This window comes from Elephas maximus, chromosome 16 (genome assembly GCF_024166365.1).
Source record: "Elephas maximus indicus isolate mEleMax1 chromosome 16, mEleMax1 primary haplotype, whole genome shotgun sequence".
NCBI lineage: Eukaryota > Metazoa > Chordata > Mammalia > Proboscidea > Elephantidae > Elephas > Elephas maximus.
The window spans coordinates 39,509,915-39,533,895 of NC_064834.1; the positions used below are offsets into that span (position 1 = coordinate 39,509,915).

General features: G+C 38.6%; 1 protein-coding gene across 2 annotated transcripts; it reads left to right on the forward strand.

Annotated features, from left to right (window-relative positions):
* The first annotated feature begins 114 nt into the window (after nucleotides 1–114).
* On the forward strand, nucleotides 115–23,424 carry LIPK (lipase family member K). 2 transcript variants are annotated; one of them, XM_049855475.1, is made up of 9 exons: nucleotides 115–219; nucleotides 2,187–2,304; nucleotides 3,792–3,990; nucleotides 5,461–5,570; nucleotides 6,766–6,902; nucleotides 15,083–15,229; nucleotides 17,234–17,305; nucleotides 20,785–20,856; nucleotides 23,185–23,424. In XM_049855475.1, the coding sequence occupies exons 1-9, from the start codon at nucleotides 115–117 to the stop codon at nucleotides 23,422–23,424; spliced, it is 1,200 nt and encodes a 399-aa protein (XP_049711432.1). The 2 variants fall into 2 exon arrangements, with proteins under 2 accessions (XP_049711432.1, XP_049711433.1); XM_049855476.1 differs by having other exon boundaries at nucleotides 3,891–3,990.
* Nucleotides 23,425–23,981: the final 557 nt, after the last annotated feature.

Here is a 23,981-nt window from a genome sequence, read left to right on the forward strand (position 1 = left end):
TTCTCAGGAATGTTAAGTAACTTGCCCAAGGGCGCACAGCTAGTAATCTTTTACTTTGTAGAATTACCTTTGATGACAAATATATTAATATTTCCTTTCCCAGGCAGACCCCAAATGTGGCAGCTTTTAGTAGCAGCGTGCTGGATGTTTCTACTTGGATCCATGTATGGTTGTGATAAGAAAGGAAGCCCCACAAATCCTGAAGCTAATATGAATATTGTAAGTCGTGCATTAAGAAAGAAAAAAACATTAAAATAAGGAATCATTAACTTATCATCCTCTTAGATACAATCTGGTATGCCTGTATAGTTTTTCCAATAAGCCCTCCAGTGACCAAGTGTGTAAGGTGAAAAACCTAACTCAAGTTTGAGCAGTAATACCCCCTCTCCTGGTGCTCTGAGCAGCCATCTGATGGTGGCCTCTTGAAGAGAAGGCCATGATTTCATATTGATTATCTTTTCAGAGAATCCTTGGGTCCTTCCTGAGGCTTTTTATAGAGCAGTTTCTATGATTTTGAGAGCTACATCAGTGTACTTTTTTGCTTTAGTTGGTTGACTTCTGTTGCTTGTAACAAAAAGTATCTTAACTTATGCAGGAATTCAGACCAGAAGTGGAATAGGACAGTGCTGGACAAAAAACAAAAAAGGCAAATGACAAGTATCCACTAGAGGCTTTGTTCCAAGGGGCTATTCCATACTGTAATATACATTGTTCACTATTGATGTCCTTATCCACACCAAAACTTGATCAGAACTTTAAGCAAACTGGAGATGTCAAAATATTTTACTGTTTCTTGTGTCCCTCCTTCCAAAGTATTCAACAAGTATCTCTAACCGCTGGCCATATTGCTGAACTCATATTCTATATGTCTTAAATTCAAATTGCTCTCTTCCTCCCATGTTCATACATAATCTTTTCCTCCTTGATCTTAGTACTTCTTGGTTCCTAATCTTTCTGTGAGGATAATTAGAAAACAAGCACTTACAGAGCACTTATTTTGTGCCAGGCACTGTTAAAAAAAAAAAAAAATTTTTTTTTTTTTTTTACTGTTCTAGATACTTTATGACAAATCTGTAAGGAGATACTATTATCTCTGTTTTACAGTTGAGGGGAATTAAGCAGAGTTCAAGTTACATAGCTAATAATTAGAAGAGCTGGAATTCAGTGCCATACAGTCTGTCTCCAGAGCCTGGGTTCTTTAGCACTGCTTTATGCTGCCCCATGATACAGACACAATCTCGTGTGCCCAGTGAAGGCAAACGCATAATCCTGTGGCAAAGCTTTGGAGTTAAGCTTACTTTGGCTTTAATCCTGTCTTTATTTCTTCTTAGTGTATAATCCTGGACAGATTATTAATATTCCTAAACATCAGTTTTCTCAACTGTAAAATGCCTGTTGTGAGGATTCATAAAACAGTGGATGTAAACCATCCTCTATGTAAAAAATGACTAACAAACACTAGTTATCCTCTTCTCTGTATATCTGTGATGGGATATCTTCTATTAACCTCTCTGGATCCATTGTCTAATTCTTTTACACTTTTTTCTCTGCATGGAGGCAGGCATATGAGGACTAGGCCAACAAGCTTCCTTGACCTTTGATTTTCAGTTCAGCCAATGGAAATCTTGAGCAGGGAATTGGCAGGAGGGAGGAGAATGAGGTTGGGCTATTTACTGCCCTGGTTCCCTCCCTGTGAGCTCAGCTTAAGGGGGCTGTATCCCTCCAATGAATATGAATGCTCCTTTCAGTGAGGCCCTTTCTATTTGACCTTCTCCTTGTGACTCTGCTTAGCTGCTTCCTCCCATCTCCCTTCAGGTCTAAGGTTGGTAACACCTCACTTGTTACAAACCACAGGGCACTGCACCATTCCTTGTAGTTTTCCTCATTAGATGACATATAATGTTTTTGTCAAAGTATTTTGTGAGTGAACCAGCACAATTAATCATACCAGGTCAACAGGTTTAAACCAGGATGTTTAGTTGTTCCACCCTGCTTTACCCATGTCTTTGAATACAACCCCTTCTCAAAACCCTTCTCAGTTATCCTACTTTTTCCCTCCATATGCTGTCCCAGTACATAAACAGATTAACAGTATGTTGCAACTTAAGGTTCTGTACATTGCAATGTACATGCACAAATTAAGAAATTACAACATTTAGATATATATTTTCTTTTCCTCTTCTCAGAGCCAGATTATTTCCTATTGGGGCTATCCTTATGAAAAGTATGATGTCGTGACTAGAGATGGTTATATCCTTGGAATTTACAGGATCCCTCATGGAAGAGGATGCTCGAGTAGAACAGGTAGGATTTATTTAGTTATGAAAGGATTAAGGCCTCAAGCAGGGATGTCTAGATGTCCTGGTAGCGAGATGTCTCTCGCTTCTTAGCTCCTTTTGTCCTTTGTAGTGCTGTGGCAGTGGGTTTGGTTTTGGGTTTAGTGCTGTATCAGATGGGTCAACTGTTTAAAGATAAAGTCTAGATTTTTGGAAAAAGAGGAAGATGTAGCAGTGTTGCTGACTTTATAGAGTCAACTATTTCCCAGAGTAACTCCATTACCTTCGTAAATACTCATGAGAACTCAGTCTCTTCAAACTTTTCTATCACTTCTGACAGGAAGCTGCCAAAACTCAGGGCATGGAAAGCTGTCTCTACGAGGAAAAGCTGCCTGAGGGCCCAGATTAGAGAGAGGCTACCAACTTTGACTGCCATTTGGCAGTACTTAACTTTGGCAGAGTTACAAAAAAAAAAAAACCAAACCCAGTACCATCGAGTAGATTCTGACTCATAGCAATCCTATAGGCAGAGTTAGTAACACCTTTTTCCTTTTTCTCCAAAAGATGGATAAATAAACATAGACTCTTAGTTCCTTGCTTCCAGATGGCTGAGGGCTCTCTGAGAGTCAGTCTAGCCCATCCAATCTCAGGAAGCCCTTCAAGCCCCAAAAGTAACAGGAGGGAGTGCCCTGAGATAACAACACAGCTGTCAGAAACCATCTATAAAATGGAGGAAAAGCCTTGTCACGTCTTCTCTTTTCTGTTTTATATACCATTTCCCCACTTCCTTTTTGCTTTCCTCAATTGCTCTAATTGTAGATTGGAAATAGAATTTTTATATCAAACTAACAATGCTCCATTGTGTGAAATTCCACTCACATCCTTGTATTTTACTTTCTAACAATGCAAATTAAATGAAGCAGTGTGTGTAAAATCTAGCATAGTGCTAGCATGGTATTCAGCAAATATTCAACAAATGGCCTTTTTATTATTGTTTTTTGTTGTTTTACAAAAGTTAAAACTTTACTATTTAAAGTTTTGTGCTCCAGTGCTTTTGAGACATAAAATGTTATTAATATGAATAATAGTAATGATAGAGCTAATATTGATTGTGCTACAGTCTTTTAAGTATTTTAATTCTCATTTAATTCTTAGAAGCATACTATGAGAAAGCTTCTGTTATTATTCCCCATTATACAGATAAATTAACTGAGGGACAAAGAGGTTAATATGTAGCAGAATGGATTATGAACAGGACAATCTGACTATAGTACTTAAATAATAAAAAACAATGCATTACATGTAATCCTGATTGATAAATGGAAAAACAAGACACAGAGAAGATAAATAAGTTCCCCAAGTAATTAGTTCAGAATGGATTAGAAGCCAGGTTTGCCTGGCACCAAATTTCACCTCTTAATCTCTCTTTTATATTACAGGAAGTAAGGAAAGAGAATTTTCTTGTAGACATCGAGGAAGTTGAGACATGAAATTCTTGTTGCCTGTGTTTTGCAGCTCCAAAGCCTGTTGTGTATTTGCAACATGGTTTAATGGCATCTGCCAGTAACTGGATTTGCAACCTGCCCCATAATAGCTTGGCCTTCCTTCTGGCAGATACTGGTTATGATGTGTGGATGGGGAATAGCCGGGGAAACACCTGGTCCAGGAAACACTTGAAATTGTCACCCGAATCACCAGAATATTGGGCATTCAGGTAAGGGGATACCTACTAATGAATATAGTGTGTACTGTGTTCATTTACATGTGTGAACAGACTGATTTTTCCCTTCCTGTCCAAATGCACCTAACAGGATCCAGGAAAGAAAAACACTAAGGAAGCACTTCTTCCTCTACCCATTTTTTCTTCATAGACTTGGGGATACCCTAACACCTTTATTATTATATTGCTGTTTGTTTTCAAATGCTTGCTTCCTGGTGTTTGTGTGTGTGTGTGTGTGCGTGTGTGTGGTCAAAAGGCAAAAGTCATTTTTCGAAAGGATAATTCCAAGACTGAGTATCATCATTTTGTCAACACAAATCCTGTAGGAAGATTGTATGAGACCCTTACTAAGAGGAAAAATGAAGCTAATAGAGAAATGGGTTGGCTGAAAATCTTGAGAAACAGACATTCCTGATAAGCCAAAAGCGAACCTAGTCCTTTTGTAGAGATGACACTCAAATGTTTATTCACTCAGTAGTGGAGGATCCTTTCCCTACAGCCAGGCTGGCTATGCTGAAAGCCTTCCCCAGAGTCAGGTCCTGGGAAAAGTACAAGGAAAAGTCTGATCACGAATAAGCTAAAGAGCAGACAGTTGCCAGCAGCAGCCTCTGGGGGCACTGTCTGTTTCAGAAGCCCGGCTGGCTTGGTCACAGAGTAAGCCCAGGCACTTGCATAGGAGCTAAGAACCATGCCTTGAAGGTCACCTAAGCCATGTGTTCTTTGGCCTCATCCCTGCCTTATTTCTGGAAGCCCTTTGGCATTTCTTAATTCCACACCTTTGGTGCAGTTGTGTCATTGCACTCTTGCAAGAGACATAATGATTCCCTGGGTCAGTGTTTCCCAAACAAGGAGTACCGGAGGTGATGTTAAATATGCCAATTACCAGGCCTCTTTACTGGACATCCTATTCCCTCCCTCTGGGCTGAGACCTGTAAATCTGTTTGCTCTATTCTCTTTTTTAAAATAAAGGGGGTTTGGTAAATCTGCTATAGAAATAAGTGACGTATCACTAGCCTTACAGGAGACATACTTCTAGGTCTTTGGAAATCAGTTATTTCTGATCCTAGCTTCTTAAAAAAAGTCTCTTTTAATCAAGGTGTACAGACTCATACTATAGGATATGTAGACTTTAATTTCACATTTAATTAAATATACAAAGTATCTATGAACATGTTTAAATACTTGAGTCCTAACAATGAGATAAAGTCCACGGGTGGCACAAACCATTAAGCTCTTGACTACTAACCAAAAGACTGATGGTTCAAACCCACTCAGAGATGCCTTAGGAAAAAACTCTGGTGGTCTGCTTCCAAAAGGTCACAGACTTGAAAACCCTTTGGAGTGCAGCTCTACTCTGCTACCCATGGGGTCCCCATGTGTTAGAATCTACTCAATGACAACTGGTTTGGTTTAATTTTAACAGTGGTATGTTTTCCCAATTTTCTTGTTCCTTCTTGTTGGCAGTTTGGATGAGATGGCTAAATATGACCTGCCAGCCACAGTCAATTTCATCGTAGAGAAAACTGGACAGGAGCGACTCTTCTATGTGGGCCACTCCCAAGGCACTACCATAGGTGTGTTTGGGGAAGGCTTAACCTAAGTCATGTCGGAGGTGCTTCTTCCAAGTCATGGCAAGGGACGGGATTTCTTCTCTTTGTGTAATCTCTAGTCTGGGGACTTGAATCAGGAAGTCACTTTTATTAGCTGGTTTCTGAAGAGTAAAAACAAAAATGACAATAAGGACTTTTTCCCAGCATTGAATTTGGAGGTTGATAGATAAGTCCGAAGAGAGAAAATAGTTCACTTATTTATTTGTACACCCAAAAAACATTAGCCAGACAGTGGGCTAGATTCTAGAAAGCAGGGATAAATACAGTATGTGTCCTTCCCTTATACGGCTTGTAGTCTAGTGAGAGACACCAAAAAGAAAGCAGAGAATTACCAAACTCAGCAACTAGATGCTACAATCAGTGTGACTTTTAGTTGCCAGGGAAGTGCTAGGGCAGGCAAGATGTGGGTGGGCCCATGCTGGCAGTGCCATGAGGCACCTCACTCCCCTCACCACTTTCTCTTGGGCTAGAGACCCCTACAATACCAACAGTATTTCTCCTAGCCTCTTTTCTATATCTTAATCTTAATCAGGCTTCTGATGTAAAGTAGGTCCTTATGTTCCTGTCCAGCACTAGGCATTCTACATATATTTTTTCACTGGAAACCATAAACATTTGAGACCATTAACATCCGTATTTTACAAATGGCTGAATTTAGGAAACCTTTCTAATGGTGATGATTCCAAGTAGCACATTAAATATTTTTTATATATTCTGTTCATTTAATCTTCACAGAAGTCCTATAAGGATTCTATTATACAGATTTACAGATTGAGAAAATTAAGATCATAGAGAACTCATCCAAGTTTTCACACAACTCATGTGTGGGAAGCCAAGATTACAGTCCAGGTTTTTCTGATGTCAATGTCTGTCATCAGGCTAGACTGGTCATAGGAGTTTATAAAGATGTCCTCCACAGTGAATGCTTGAATCCACTCCACAAGTAGACCTGCACTCCACAGGGATAAGAAACTCATTTTATTCTGAATTAGCCAATTCCATCTTTGGGAAATTCAGAAAACCTTGCCCTGAAATGGTACTTACCATTTGTTTTTTTTTTTTTCTTTTGTTTGGTTTTTAATCTGGCTACTTTTATTATCATTTAAAATAGATGAAGAATTGTTTTTAATCTGTGAACTAGTGTCTTCTTCCCTTTCAGCTTTCATAGCGTTCTCTACAAACCCAGAACTGGCTAAGAGGATCAAGATATTTTTTGCATTGGCTCCAGTCGTCACAGTGAAATACACCCAATGTCCCATGAAAAGTTTTGCAACTCTTTCCAGTCAAATAGTCAAGGTATGTGACGTCCCAAGTTTAACCCTGTAGTAACTAAAACCAGCTCTATTTCCATTGATTTCAAGAGTAGAGAACCTGAGACAAATGACACTTTCTAAATCTCTGAGAATATAATAGGTGATCAAGGTTTACTGACTATATTGCTGATTTACCTATGATATTACTAGTGGTGATTAGGGAGCTCACTATGATATCATTCTATCCTATTTTCTTCATCTAAGTCTAGAAGCTTTTTTCCCATGTCATCCCTCAATAGCAGCTAAAGCAAGAATTAATTTGACTGGAGAATTACGTGTTGAATATAGCAGGTTAAATTTCTCTCCAGTGCCCCTGAATTTTTCAGGGGGAAGTGTAGTGTAATAGTTGAGATTACAGCATGGAGCCAGATGGCATGGGCTTGAATCCTAGTTCTACGATTTGCTAACTGGGTAAATTTGACCAAGACCTTAAGCTCTCTGTGAAACATTCTCTTCACCTGTAAAATGGGGGTAATAATAATCCCTACCTCAGAGGTTTCCTGTGAAGATGAAAGGAGTTAATGCATGTAAATCCTTTAGGACCAAGTCTCATATATAGCAAGCCTTCAATAATTGTCAGCTATTGTTACTGCCATCATTATTTTCATAGAACACACCCTCCCCCATCATTCAAAGCCCAACCGTGCTCAATTGCCTGCCCCTTCACAGGCTCTCAGTCTACCAACATCCCAAACCAGAGGCAGTACCCCAGGCCCCAGATCCCCTACCCTAGCCAATAGTTAACCAATCTGATAATGTACCTAGGGGAGGTGAATTGGTCCACATGAGTTGTGCGTTGATGTGTTTTCCCATTGCGTTTTCACATGGGCTTTTCCCATGACAAATTGATGGCAATTGTACTCTTCAGTGAGAGCAGTGCTTTCAGTGAAAGCAGATAAAAGGGAAATAATTCTTACAGAAGCCAGGGATTCTAGGAGGTGAGAGATGAGCAAATGAGCCCTTGGTGATTAAGTCCATACCCATACGATCCAGAAAGACAGGTGCAAAAAAGCTGCCAGAACAAGGCAGGAAATGTTTACAATTGCTTTGGCTCTCTTACACAATAGAAAACCCAAATAGAGATTTCGCAATCTGTTATATTGGGGCCTCTTTTTAGAGCCAAACTCAATTGTATTATAATGTTTTTGTTTTTTTAAATTTATGTATGTGTAACCTAACCTTGACGCCCTTTCCATTCTTCGTTGCCAGTCTGTCCTTGGTCCCACAAAATTAAATTAATAACATTGTGTATATTGCTAAATTCTTTCAGCTTTCCTACACAGCTAAGAAGGACTTCAGGATGCAAGATTTTTTCATTCCCTTCAATTTTCACAATTCTGCTTCAATCTTCCATGTATTCTGACATACTTGTAGTATAATTCGATTCAATTCAGCAAATCAATATCAAGGTACTACAATTTCAAAATCATGGAATCAGAAAACAGCTTTGCCAATAAAGACACTTTAGTAGATTGATATGACTGAAATTTAGGGTGCATCTGAGAGTATTGGGAGATTTGACAAAGAAGAGAAAAAGGGAACAGTTAATGGAGGGTTGTTCTGCCATGTTAAGGAGTTTAGACTTTTTCCTATTGATAATTGGAAGCCATTGAAGAATGTTAAGCAGAGAAATAGAGGGTAAGATTTGTGTTTTAGAAAGACTGCTCTCAAGAGCTTTTACTCCAATGAAGGCACTAATACATTTACCACACTAATTAATAGAAATTCCAGCAGCATCATAATGAAGACAAAAAGAAAGTGCTAAGCAAACAGAGAGAAAAGTGAAAATACTTCCAAATGGCAGAATCACGGAAGACTCCTTGGATGAGATGGCATTTGATTTTGGCTTTAAGAACAAGATGTCAATATACCAGGTGGTTCAGACAGGCTTTCCAAACCAAGAAGGAAAGGTAATATCGAAGTGGTAAGGCTCAGGCCATGGGAAACTACATATAACTGACTTCATTGTGACTTAAAGTTTGTGAAAGAAAATATGAGAAATACTATTGGAAATATAGAGAAAAAATTCTGAAAGACATTCAACGTTAAGTTAATGAGTTTAGAATTAATTCTATAGATAATGGCGGCTGTGGAAAATATTTACACAGGAGAGTGACATGCATAGTGCTCTGTTTTATGAAGATTCTCCTGGTAACCAAATGTAAGTGGATGGGGAAAAGGACATCAAGGGGGACAAAAGATGAGGAGATTGATTATGGGATAATTGTTCTTCAGCTAATAGGTGTTAGGGACCCGAGCCAGAATTGCTCAAAAAGAAGATAAAATTGATAGGATTTGACAATGAAATGATAGCCTTATAAAACCCAAAACCAAACCTGTTGCCATGAAGTTGATTCCAACTTATGGCAACCCTATGTGTTACAGAGTAGAACTGCTCCACACACAGTTTTCATGGCTGTAATCTTTATGGAAGCAAATCACCAGGCCTTTTTTTGCAGTACCGCTGAGTGGATTTGAACTTCCAACCTTTCGATTAGCCAATAAGCACAAACAATTCACGTTACCCAGGGACCCTTTACAGCTTGGTACTGGGTTAACTAAATTGTCAGGTATGTTTTCCACGTGTCCAAGTGATAGTGACAAAATGAAGAATAGGCCAGAAAGAATTAGATTTGTGTTTGCATAGTTTATTATTACTTCCAGACCTATAGCAATTTGAAACAATCTATGCAAGTAGACTCCACGCTTCTATCAGTTTGAGGTACTGTGGTGGCTTGCATGTTGCTGTGATGCTGGAAGCTGTGCCACCAGTATTTCCAATGCCAGAAGGGTCAGCCATGGTGGACAAGTTTCAGCAGAGCTTCCAGACTAAGACAGACTAGGGAGAAGGACCAGGTGGTCTACTTCTGAAAAATTTGCAAATGAAAACCTTTTGGGTGGCAGCAGAATATTGTCTGATGTAGTGCCAGAAGCCCCTCAGGTTGGAAGGGATTCAGAGTATGTCTGGGGAAGAGCTGCCTCCTCAAAGTAGAGTTGACGTTAATGACATGGATGGAGTCAAGCTTTTGGGACCTTCGTTTGCTGCTATGATGTGATGCAAAGTGAGAAGAAACACCTGCAAGCATCCATTAATAATCAGACTGTGGAATGTACAAAGTATGAATCTAGGAAAATTGGAAGTTATCAAAAATGAAATGGAACAATAAAGATTGATATCCTAGGCATTTGTGAGCTGATATGGACTGGTATTGGCCATTCTGAATTGGACAATCATATGGTCTACTGTGCCAGAAATGACAAATTGAAGAGGAATGGCATTGTATTCATCATCAAAAAGAACATTTCCAGATCTATCCTGAAGTAAGTAAATATTTTCCACAGCCGCCATTTTCCACAATGCTATCAGTGATAGGATCATATCCATAAGCCTACAAGGATGACCAGTTAATATGGCTATTATTTAAATTTATGCATCAACCAGGTCAAAGATAAAGAAATTGAAGATTTTTCCAACCTCTACAGTCTGAAATTGATCAAGCATGTAATCAATTACTGGTAATTGGAATGCAAAAGTTGGAAACAAAGAAGAAGGAACAGTAGTTGGAAAATATGGCCTTGGTGATATAAATGATGTCAGAGATCTCATGATAGAATTTGGCAAGACCAACGACTTCCTCATTGCAACTACCTTTTTCAACAATATAAATGGCAACTATACACGTGGACCTCTCTGGATGAAATACAGAAATCAAATTGACTTCATCTCCAGAAAGAGACTATGGAAAAGCTCAATATCATCAGTCAGAACAAGGCCAGGTGCCAACTGTGAAACAGACCATCAATTGCTCATATGCAAGTTCAAATTGATGCTGAAGAAAATTAAAACAAGTTCACGAGAACCAAAGTACAACCTTGAGTATATCTCACCTGAATTTGGAGACCATCTCAAGAACAGATTTGACACATTGAGCACTAATGACAAAAGGCTGGACAAGTTGTGGTATGACTTCAAGGACATCATACATAAAGAAAGCAAAAAAACCAAAACCAAACCCGTTGCCATAAAATCGATTCCAACTCATAGCGACTCTACAGGACAGAGTAGAACTGCCCCATAGGGTTTCCAAGGAGCAGCTGGAGGATTTGAACTGCCCACCTTTTGGTTGGCAGCCAAACACTTAACCATTGTGCCATCAGGAGCCAGAAGAAAGCAAAAGGTCATTAAAAAAAGAGCAAAGAAAGAAAAGACCGAAATGGATGTCAGAAGAGACTCTGAAACTCACTCTTGAACACAGAATAGCTGAAGCAAATGGAAGAAATGATGAAGTAAAAACGATGAAGAGAAGATTTTAAAGGCCAGCTCAAGAAGACAAAGTATTATAATGAAATGTGCAAAGACCTGGAGTTAGAAAACCAAAAGGGAAGAACATGTTTGCTATTTTTTAAGCTGAAAGAACTGAAGAAAAATTCAAGCCTTGAGTTTCAATATTGAAGGATTCTAAGGGAAAAATATTAAACAACACAGGGAGCATCAAAAGAAGATGGAGGGAATAAATAGAGCCACTGTACCAAAAAGAATTGGTCAACATTCAACCATTTCAGGAGGAAGCATATGATCAAGAACTGATGGTACTGAAGGAAGAAGTTCAACTTGTACTGAAGGCATTAGTGAAAACCAAGGATCCAGGAATTGATGGAATATCAATTAAGATGTTTCAACAAATGGGTGCAGCACTAGAGTTGCTCACTCATCTATCCCCAGAAATTTGGAAGACAGCTACCTGGCCAATTGACTGGAAGAGATCATATTTGTGCCCATTCCAAAGAAAGGTGATCCAACAGAATGTGGCAATTATAGAGCAATATCATTAATATCACAGGCAAATAAAATTTTTCTGAAGATAATTCAAAAATGCTTGCAACAGTACATCAACAAGGAATTGCTGGTAATTCGAACTAGATTTAAAAGAGGGCATGGAACAAGGGATATCACTGCTGATGTCAGACGGATCTTGGCTGAAAGCAGAGAATACCAGAAAGATGTTTACCTATGTTTTACTGACTATGCAAAAGTATTTAACTGTTTTTTTATCATAATGAATTATGGATAACATTGAGAAGAATGGGAATCCCAGAGCACTTAATCCAGCTCACAAAGAACCTGTACATAGACCAAGAGGCAGTTGCTGGAACAGAACAACGGAATATTTTGTAGTTTAAAATCAGGAAAAGTATGTGTCAGTGTGTGTTCTTTCACCATACTTATTAAATCTGTGTGCTGAGCAGATAATCCAAGAAGCTAGAGTATGTGAAGAAGAATGCTGCATTGGAGGAAGACTCATTAAAAACCTGCAATATGCACATAACACAACCTTGCTTGTTGAAAGCAAAGCAGACTTGAAGCATTTATTGATGAAGATCAAATACTATAGCCTTCAGTATGGATTGCACCTCAACATAAAGAAAACAAAAATTCTTACACCTGGACCAATAAGCAACACCATGATAAATGGAGAAAGATTGAAGTTGTCAGAGATCCACAATCACTGTCCATGGAAGGCAGCAGTCAAGAAATCAAATGACATTGCATTGGGCAAATCTACTACAAAAAAAAAAAAAAAACCCTTTAAAGAGCTGGGGGGACCATGGTCTCAGGGAACATCTAGCTCAATTGGCATAACATAGTTTATAAACGAAGTATGCTACATTCTACTTTGGTGAGTAGCATCTGGGGTCTTAAAAGCCTGTGAGCAGTCATCTGGTCTCACCCCTTTCGGAGCAAGGGAGAATGAAGAAAACTAAAGACACAAGGGGAAGATTAATTCAAAGGGTGAATGGACCACAACTACCACAGCCTCCACCAGACTGAGTCCAGTACAACTAGTCCCAGCTACCACCACTGACGCCTCTGACAGGGACCACAATAGAGGGTCCCAGAGAGAGCTGGAGAAAAATGCAGAACAAAATTCTAACTCACAAAAAAAAGACCAGATTTACTGGCCTGACAAGATTGGAGAAACCCTGAGAGTATGGCCCCCAGATACCCTTTTAGCTCAGTAATGAAATCACTCCCAAGTTTCACCCTTCAGCCAAAGATTAGATGGGCCAATAAAATAAAATGAGACTAAAAGGGCACACCAGCCCAGGGGCAAGGACTAGAAGGCAGGAGGGGACAGGAAAGCTGGTAATAGGAAACCCAAGGCCAAGAAGGGAGAGTGTTGACATGTTGTGGGGTTGTTAACCAATGTCATAAAACAATATGTGTACTATTTAATGAGAAACTAGTTTGTTCTGTAAACCTTCATGTAAAGTATAATTGAAAAAAAAAAAACCTGTAAAAAATAAATAAAAGAACCTCTTTAAAGTATTGAAAAGTAAAGATGTCACTTTGAAGACTAAAGTGTGCCTGACCCAAGCCATGGTGTTTTCAGTCATTTCATATGCATGGGAAAGCTGGACTATGGATAAGGAAGACCGAAAAAGAATTGATGCCTTTGACTATGGTGTTGGTGAAGAATATTGACTATACCATGGACTGCCAGAAGAATGAATAAGTCTGTCTTGGAAGAAATACAGCCAGAGTGCTCCTCGAAAGTGATAATGTTGAGACTTCATCTCATGTACTTTGGACATATTATCAGGAAGGACTAGTGCCTGGAGAAGGGCATCATGCTTGGTAAGGTAGAGGGTCAGCAAAAAGAAGGAAGACCTTCGACAAGATGGATTGACACAAGGGCGGCAACAAAGGGCTCAAATAAAGCAATGATTTTGAGGATGCACATGACCCAGCAGTGTTTCGTTCTGTTGTACCTAGGGTCGACATAAGTCAGAACTGACTGGATGACACCTAACGACAACAATATCCAAGTAGAGAGTTCTTTAAAGAATTGAGAAGTATGATTTAAACTAGTGTCACATACTGTAGTTTCTCTTCTCTCTTTTTTCTCAACAGGTGAATATGAAGTCCTGCTATATCATATATTCCATTCTATTAATATTCCTGGGAATAGCACATATTCCATTATATGAACATTACCTTTGAACACACACATCAACAATTTTTTCAAACTCAGGATTCTACAAATTATACCCAGAAGGAATTTACTGGATCTACTTTACCATTGATAGTATAAGAAATCATAGTACATTAGTGCAATAATAACAAACACTAATTATTAACATTCTTTAGTTGTAATTGCCCGTTAATAAAGGACTCTAGGAAAAAGACCAGATTTTATTGTAAACTCATGTTCTCAAAAATTTTAAGAATGAAATAATCTTTTTTCCCCTTGATATCTAGTTTTTATATTTTTATCTAGTTTAAGGGATGCTAAGCTTATGAAATCCATTATTGTAAAACAAAGCAAGATTGGATTTATACACACAGGGATTAGATATTAGTATATATTTTGATTTTTAGAGTTTTTAAAGTTCAAAAGATAAGTTCAACTTTCTTGAACATTGCCTAAAATTCCACCAGTAGAGGTTCATTGCTTTGCGTTAAGCTTATCAAATAATTAAGTTTATTGATAGATTCTGGAAGATAGCTCATTAAGTTTGTATTCAGTCATTAATGATAATGTTTTAGAATGTAATGGTGCTTTTTAAACATAACCTATTATTTTTACAACAGTCCTACACACACAAAAAAAACCAAACCCTGTGCCTTCGAGTCAATCCCAACTCATAGCGATCCTATAGGACAGAGTAGAACTGCCCCACAGAGTTTCCAAGGAGCACCTGGTGAATTTGAACTGCCAACCTTTTGGTTAGCAGCTGTAGCACTTAACTACTACGCCACGAGGGTTTCCACAGTCCTACACAGTAGGTATTAGTTTTCCCATTTTATAGTTGAGAAAATCCAGGGTAATAGAAATCAAGCTACTTTCCTAAAGTATAAGACAGAAAGCCTGGAATCAAATTTTGGTATGCCTGGTTCCAAAGCCTTACCAATTTTCTATGAGCACTGGTTTCTCAGGGCACCTTCTCAAACATTGCAGTTAAATGTATTGAGGAAGAGACATAAAAAGATGAGTTGGGAGGCCCAGAAAGACAAAATTTAACAGGTCTCATGGTTTCATCAAGGACCAATAATGAGCAGTTTGTCAGCTTGTATCCAGTTCTTGTCTGAATTACCACCCATTCTCCACTCTTGACGTCCAAATCCATGAGATTTGATGGTGTTTTTACTTGATGTTGCAGGCTTTTTTTGGTGATAAGATGTTCTACCCTCATACGTTTTTCCACCAATTCATTGCCACCAAGGTCTGCAACCAGAAGCTGTTCCGTAGTATTTGCAGCAACTTCCTATTTACTTTGAGTGGATTTGATCCGAATAACTTAAACATGGTATGTGTAAGTAATGGGGTCCAGGAAGTAATTGTTTTGTTGCACAGAGGTGGTAAGAATTCATTGTGTATTACATGCAAACCACATTTCACAGTTTCCTTTTTTGTTTTCTGGAGTCTAATCAGTGCTTTCATGACATCCAACCAGGGCTGAGGGTCTACCTGCTTTAGTAGGAGGATTAAAGGAAAAGGCTTTGCCACTAAATATTCTCCCCAACTATTGCTGTTGGCCAAGATGCCACCTTTGAAAAGCCATTCATCTGGATTAAAGCTATAGTTTTAAAATTTATCTGGTTGTGCTTGAGTCCTATCCCAGACCTACTGAAGTAGAATCTCAGAAAATGAGCCCAGACTTTTTTTTTTTTTAAACCAATTTTCCATTTGTTTCCCCAGGTAATTTGGAAATAGTGATTTTGCGAACCACTTACTTCCTTAACGAAACGGCTCTTCAAAGATAGCTTCAGATTTACTATTAAAATGCATCCTGAGAGGGATACATGCTGAGGCTCTTGTCAAGTCATATCTAACTTAACTGTGATCCTTTCCTTTCTAAGTTATCAGCAGCTGACTCCAAAGAGTGGGAGAGGGATAGACACAAATCTCCTCTCTGCTCCCCAGATAGAGAGGAGGTACGTTTGGAATCAGAGGGAGACAGAGATGAATATGGTCTCCATTTATCTCACAAAATTACTTCTCAGAGCCTATCTTCCTCTGTCCACTGGAAGATACTGGTAACACTTTCCTTGTTTTCAAACAAGATTTGTAAAAGGCTTTTTGTGTAAAGCACGCCTTAGCCGCTGCTTTTTCACATTCCTTTTCACTTTCTGTTTACTAAGGAAACCATCCTTGCATATCACTTAGATGGAAGCATATAATGTAGGCAGAACTAAGTTAAAAATACCTTTTAGCACACACAAAAGAGGTAAATTTAAAGTACCCTCTTGACCTGGCCTAAGAATGTGCTGAAGAAATGCTTCATAAAATCATGCCCTTGAACATGCGTTGTGTGCTCTCAGCTGAGCATGGGTTCAACATTCATGTAGTCAGATTGCCTTTTGCCTCACCTTTGAAGACCAGGCTATGTAATATTACAGCTCCTGCAACGACATTTATTTTAGTGGCACAGAATCAGGGTTGCATGAGTAGCACTTGTGAAACTTTGAGAATATACATACACCTAGAACTCAACCCTAGAGATTCTGATTCAGTAGGTTTGGGTGGCTCATTGGTAGGTGTATTCTTTTAAAGCTCCAGGACATTTCTTCTCACTTTGGTGGAAAATAGCTCATACACATACACAAACCCACACACACACATACTTCAAAATACGAAAGAATCAGTTTTTGATTGATCCAGAAAAAATCTAAAGTTTAATGGCGGTTAAGATACTGGATGGATTATGTCTTACCAACCTTTAAAGAACCCTAAAGAGTATTTACCATATTCTTTACCAGTAGGAAACATTCAGATCTGTTCTCGATGTTGATCCAGGGTTTTCTCTGAATGCCTCTTGGAACTTAACACAGGGTAAAGGACGATGTCCTGATTCCTCTCCAGATACATCGCTGGGCTTTTATACCATGACCCTCATTTATTCTTAGACCACTCTCAGGTGAGGCCAGAAAAGAAAGTACGTTACGTTATGCTTCTGGGCAGCAGGATGCCCTCTGTGGGCTTTATGAAGGCATTATCCAGGATAAAAGAATAGAGCTGGAGGAGGGGAAAGTTCTTAAATATGGCCTCTTGGTTACTATGTCTTCAGAAAGTATAGTGTCTTTTGCTAAAAAAAATTAAAATTTCTCTCAAATATTTACTATTAATTACTAACGAAAAATCCAAACCTGTTGCCATTGAGTCGATTTCGACTCATAGCGACCCTGGAGAACAGAGTAGAACTGCCCCACAGGGTTTCCAAGGAGTGGCTGGTGGATTTGAACTGCCGACCTTTTGGTTAGCAGCCGTATCATTTAATCTCTAGGTGAGGAATAATCTCTTTATTTTGCAGAGTCGATTGGATGTTTATTTGTCACACAGCCCCGCAGGAACATCTGTTCAGAATATGCTGCACCGGGCCCAGGTATGTGCTTCCTAGTCCCGATGTCACATGCTACACTGCAGCGAGAGCCCCAGGAAGTGCTTCCTGAGAGCTCACAGCAGGACTTTGCAGGTCAGTTTGATGTTCCTGGAATCATAACAGCTCCTCAAGCTGCAAGCCTTCCCTTTCCTTGGGATCAAGATTTTAATTCTCATTAAAAATCAAAGCAATCTCTGTTGAGCGTATCTGGACTCATGGCAACCCCATGTGTGCCAGAAGAGAAACGTGCTCCACAGTTTTTTCAGTAGCTGATTTTTCAGAAGTAGCTCACCAGGACTTTCTCCCCAGGTATCTGTAGGTGAGCTCAAACCTCCTTTCTGTTAGAAGCCAAGTGTGCATTAGTCCCCTCTATTCTCCGTATCTCCCTTATTCATTGTCCAGCTTTTGCATGCTGGACAATGAATAAGGAAGGACGAAGAAGACTTGACGCCTTCGAACTGTGGTATTGGCGAAGAATATCGAATATACCATGGACTGCCAGAAGAATGAACAAATTTGTCTTGGAAGAAGTACAACCAGAATGCTCCTTAGAAGCAAGGACAGTGAGACTATGCCTCACATGCTTTGGACATATTGTCTGTAGGGCTCAGTCCCTGGAGAAAGACACCATGGTTGGTAAAGGAAAGGGTCTGCGAAAAAGAGGAAGACCCTCAACGAGATGGATTGACACGGTGGCTACAACAATGGGCTCAAGTATACCAATGATTTTGAGGATGGCGCAGGACCAAGCAGTGTTTCGTTCTGTTGTACATAGGATCGCTATGAGTTGGAACCAACTCAACAGCACCTAACTACAACATTCTCCATGTCCTCAGTGTCTGGGCTTTGAATCTGGTGCCCAGATATTCTGACTATGTTCTCATGCTTAGATTACTCCAGACTGCCTTTTCAAGAAAAGGATTGTATTTTTTCTTTAGGGAAAGTGTAGCTTTAATAGAACTTTACAAAATGTTTCAGCCTATTCCAGAAAGATCTGCTCATCCTCCAATTGGCATATGAGACATTTAAAAGTGTGGAAAATAATACTTTACTCGTTAAAGTTGAAAATTAATTATGCTGGTGAGGGATTTAAATAGATTAACATCTCATGTTTATAATCTCAGTTTAAACTTTGTTTTATTATTTTAACTCAGTATTCAGCAAACTCAGAGATAAGTCAAATTCAACTGCTATGGTTTTCTGAGCCATATGTGTGTGAGTATGTGCGTGTGTGAGTATATGTGTGTGTGTGAGTATATGTGTGTGTGTGTGTGTGTGTGTGACCTTAGCCTATATTCTTGGCTGGGGGCTTTAGTCTCAAAGCCTTTTGAAAAGAGATTTGGAAAGTGGGTAAAATATACACAATTCTTGTGTGTGTGTGTGTGCCTGTGTGTGTATACAGAGAGATGTTTTCCCATGTCTGGGATCCTTAGCAATTTGCATTTTAAATTGAACCCTAAGAAATTTTTTTCCTCTTTAAAGTTGAGAATGACTGCTATAGATTTTAGAGAAAAAGTTCTCTCTAACCTGAAAAAGGTGTAACTTGAAACACTAGTTGAGGATTTCTTAAATACTTTGAAGAGTTCCACCCTCAGGAGGCAGCCATCACATTCCTCTAGGAGGAAAGATGTTCAGAATAAAGGGCCTCCTACTGGTAGGGATAAAGTAAAAGAACTGAACAGAAGATTTCAAAGGGCCTCTAGAGTAGACGAAATGAAGTATTATAATGACATGTGCAAAGGGCTGGAGATGGAAAACCAAAAGAGAAGAACAGGCTCGGCATTTCTCAAGCTGAAAGAACTGAAGAAAAAATTCAAGCCTTGAGTTGCAATAGTGAAGGATTCCATGGGGAAAATATTAAACGACACAGGAAGCATCAAAAGAAGATGAAAGGAATGCACAGAGTCACTATACCAAAAAGAATTAGTCGATATTCAGCCATTTCGAGAGGTGGCATATGATCAGGAACCAACGGTACTGAAGGAAGAAGACCAAGCTGCTCTGAAGGCATTGGTGAAAAACAAGGCTCCAGGAATTGATGGAATATCAATTGAGATGTTTCAACAAACAGATGCAGCACTGGAGGTGCTCACTCATCTATGCCAAGAAATACGGAAGAGAGCTTCCTGGCCAACTGACTGGAAGAGATCCATATTTATGCCTATTCCCAAGAAAGGTGATCCAACAGAATGTAGAAATTATAGAACAATATCATTAATATCACACACAAAATTTTGCTGAAGATCATTCAAAAACGGCTGCAGCAGTACATCGACAGAGAACTGCCAGAAATTCAGGCCAGTTTCAGAAGAGGATGTGGAACCAGGGATAATGAAGAGCTTAAAGTAAATTTGAAAACTATCTACCACCTCAATTCAGCATGGATGGCAAATGGAAGAAAAAGGAAACCCAAGATGTATTACTTATAACATATAGTGACCCTATAGGATAGAGGGTCGCTATGAGTCAGAATCATTATGAAGCAGACTGCCACATCTGGGTTCAAACTTCAGGCCTTTCAGTTAGGAGCCAAGTGCTTAACCACTATGCCACCAGGGAATCGACTCAAATGCCAGTGGGTTAAGGGGCATTAATTTCTCTATTCTAACATCTGAAGTCTGAAAATCAGAATGCATAAATAGTCATGTCTGGTGTCTCAGCCCTCAGTGTCTTGGCTCAGCAGACAACAGGCAGACAGCAACCCCGTCCCTCGCCGAAAGCACTAAGGGAACTCTGAGAATAAACATTTTGCTCAATAGTAATAAATATGTTTAAGAATGAGGAAGATGGTAATACTATCCTGCACTTAGTCTCCGGCTGATACAAACAGTTAATGCATTGGCAGCTAACCAAAAGTTTGGTGGTTCAAGTCCACCCAGAGGCACCTGTCAGTTTACTCCTGAAAAAATCAGCCATTGAAAACTCTAGGGAGCACAGTCATACTCTGACACATGGGGTCGCCATGAGTTGGAATCGACTTGATGGCAACTGGTTTGGTTTTTCGGAATAATACCCTCGAACTCCTGGCGAGGATAATAAGGTGTCAGGTTGTTTTATATTACTAGCAGTAATTTTTTAAATGTAGGAAATGCATAGCTAGTGCCTCTAAAAAAAAAAGTTATAAGGATTCCTGGAGACAAGATATTCAAGAATCAATTAATTGAGCATCCATGTTTATATTTCTAATGTAATTTGGAGATATCCCTGCCCGAGTATTTTCATTAGGAAGGCTACCAGAGCCCCTAGGAAGGCATAAAAAGAGATTATGGCCATAATACATCAAGTCAGTTCCGTGAATTAGTTCAATTTTTTATCATTTTTTAATTTTTTTAAACTTATGAACATATTTTTAATTGCAACTCACGTGCCTAAATAGTGAGACATACATCAATCTTCTTTGTATATTTCTCATTTACTGTCTTTAAATGAACACTGTTTTCTTGTATCATTTAAATGTGTTTATTATTTTTAATTTACTTAAGGCTGTTAATTCTGGTCAGTTCCAAGCTTTTGATTGGGGAAACCCGAAGCAGAACATGATGCACTTTAAGCAGGTACAATATTATAACAATAATAATAATCAGTTGTATACTGGTGGCGTAGTGGTTAAGAGATATGGCTCCTAACCAAAAGGTCGGTGGTTCGAATCCATCAGGCACTCCTTGGAAGGTCTATGGGGGCAGTTCTACTCTGTCCTATAGGGTCACTATAAGTCAGAATCAACTCAACAGCAGTAGGCTTGGGGTTTTTTGTTTTGTTTTGTTTTATACTGCAAATGAACTAATAAAAACAGTATCCACTTATTGAATACCTACTAGGTCCTATTCCCTATGCAGATATTTTATACACATCAGATGCTGCTTATTGGATTCTTACTATATGCCACATTGTTATTTCTGATCCTCACAATGACTTAGCAAGGTAAATATTATCCCATTTTTCCAGAGGCCCAGAAAGGTTAGCTAAATTGCCAGTCATTTATGCTAGTAAAGAACCAAACATGACCCAGGATTTCATAGATCTAAAGTCTATCCTTTTATTACACACCTATTGCCTCTCAAAAAACAGAAAATTAAGCACTTAATTAAGAATATATTTTGAAGAGAGAATTAAAGATACATAATCTTTATTTCTAAAGTATAGTCTCTGACTTCTTATCCAATTGTAACAAAGTGAATGGTATCCTCATTCTTTGGCATGTCATTTACTATCCATTTAAATATATATATATATATATATGGATTATTAAAGATATACCAAAGAGAAACACTTAAGAAAGACACAGGAGTATTTGCTAGAAAATGGTGTGTCAAGACATTTCTTGACATAATCGGAAAATTTTTGGAAAAATATATTAAAGGGAAATATGTGTTACTAGTGTTATTATTATTTTTTCCAGCATAGAAGCAAATCCAATAATTTTTGGCTTCTTGCTGATAGACTGAGCTCAAATTGAGCAAGTGATCACCAAAGATATGTGCTTTTTATCAATCAGGGATGTGGAAATTTGGAATTTTTTTAAATTTTTATTTATTGAAATTTTTTTAAATGATAATCTAGTGGCACTTCAATAACTGTAATAATTAAAAATTTTTTACTTCAACTGGTATGAAAATGTTTATTTTTTCAACTGGTGTGAAAATGTTTATTTTTTTCTCCTAAGCTGCTATAATTATGTGTATACACACACACACACAGTATGTCAAAGTATTATTTCCTACTGTTATTAACCAATCTTTGTCCTAGAAAGCCTATACAATTGCTTTAGAAGAAGTTTTTTATTCTACTATTTTTTTTTAAATAATACTTCATTGAGTTTTTGGTGGAAGTTTACATAGCAAGTGAGGTTCCCATCTGACAACTTCCACGCAAATTGTTCAGTGACATAGATACATTTTTCATAATGTGTCAGCATTCTCTTTACTTGTGTTCAGTTTGTTCCCTTTCCAGTACTCTAGTTTCCCTGCCTGCTTAGCTTCTCATCTTTGCTTTTGAGTAATTGTTAACCTCTTGGTCTCATACTGATGGTTTTTAAGTAGGGTACCAATTGGGGTAATATCCTTTCTTTTATGTGCCACTCTATTTCTATTTCACTAAAAGGTGATCTCAGGGGATAGGCTCAGTTCTAGGTTTAAAGAGTGTCTCAGGGCGATAGTGTCAAGAAGTCCTCTATTCTCTGTAGTTCCTCTGTTCTCAAACTGTTCCAGTTTGTCTGCCTTTTTTTAAAAAAAAATAAGAATTTGAGTTCTACTCCATATTTTAGGAGATGACTTTTCGATGATGTTACCCTCTAAGACTCAGATATCTGCTTGGATGAGAGTTGGGTCATAGGTATCAGCTTTAAGTTTGTGCTCACATATCACAATAAAAAATCATGACAACATGGTGATTCAGGTTCAGTTAGGGATCTTTTATTTATGACTTTGGGGAAAAAAGTGAATAATTAAGAAAAACCCAAAACAATAATGAGAGTAAACTATATGGATGCTTAAAAAGCAAGAAGCTTACTTTCAACTACAACTAATACCACTAACATTTTGATTGAAAAGGACACACCTAGTAAAAGTGGTACTGGAAAGATGGTTCCCCAGGGAAATAAGAGACCCCTTCCTCTAGAATCTTTTCTGTTTCCCCCAAAAGTGCATGGCTGTCCTTATTATTCACAATTCATATATTGCACAAAAGTACTTTCAATTTTTCTTTAACATTTTAATGTTTCTATATCCCAGTGCTGTCGAGTTGATTCTGACTCAATAAGTGTATCTTAATTGCACACTTTTAACTTTTGAAGGACTTACTAAACAGCTGAAAGTTAATATTATTTCTTTAGTGGGGGTTTATGTAAAAAATCTTTTTTTCTATATCTCTTTAATTGTATTTAGCTTACACCTCCCTTATACAATGTTACTAAGATGGAAGTTCCAACAGCTGTGTGGAATGGTGGACAAGACCGTGTGGCTGATCCCAAGGACGTTGAGAATTTACTTCCTAAAATTTCCAACCTTATTTATTACAAGTGGATTCCACACTACAATCACTTGGATTTTTACCTTGGACAGGACGCACCCCAGGAAATTTACCAAGACCTAATTAGCTTGATGGAACAATGTTTGCAAAATTAAATACACAGTGTGACAGACAGACTCTAAGGTGACCCCAGTGGTTCTTACCTCCTGGTGTCCAAACATTCATGTAATCCCACTCCCCTTGACTATGCATGGAACCTGTGACTTGCTTCTAACCAACAGAATTGGCAAAAGTGGTATAATGTCACTTCCTTGTATAAGTTATCTTATATAGCAAAGGTGATGGAATGTTACACCCCAACTACATTACGTTATGTAGGAATCTATCTTGGCAGACTATAACAAGAGATTCTCTTTGTTGGCTTAATGAGGTAAACAACCATGTTGAAGAAACCCATGTGGCAAAGAACTGTGGGCAGCCACAGAGACTTGAGGGTGGCCTCTGGCTAACAAACAACAAAAACCCCAGCCTTCAGTCATACAACCACAATGATATGAATTCTGCCTAAGACCTGAATGATCTTGGAAGCCAATTCTTCCCTAGTTGAGCCTCCAGTTGAGAGTGCAGTCAACCAGCACTTTGATTGTAGCCTGGTAAGACCCTGAGCAGAGAGCCCAGCTGAGCCCTGCCTGGAATCCAGACCCACAAAGAC

Bases quoted from the DNA above. Each gene is read 5' to 3' on its own strand.
- LIPK (XM_049855475.1), top strand. From the start codon at position 115: ATGTGGCAGCTTTTAGTAGCAGCGTGCTGGATGTTTCTACTTGGATCC. The intron at 220-2,186 runs GTAAGTCGTGCA...TCCTCTTCTCAG, and splicing joins CTGAAGCTAATATGAATATT to AGCCAGATTATTTCCTATTG. The intron at 5,571-6,765 runs GTGTGTTTGGGG...CTTCCCTTTCAG, and splicing joins CTCCCAAGGCACTACCATAG to CTTTCATAGCGTTCTCTACA.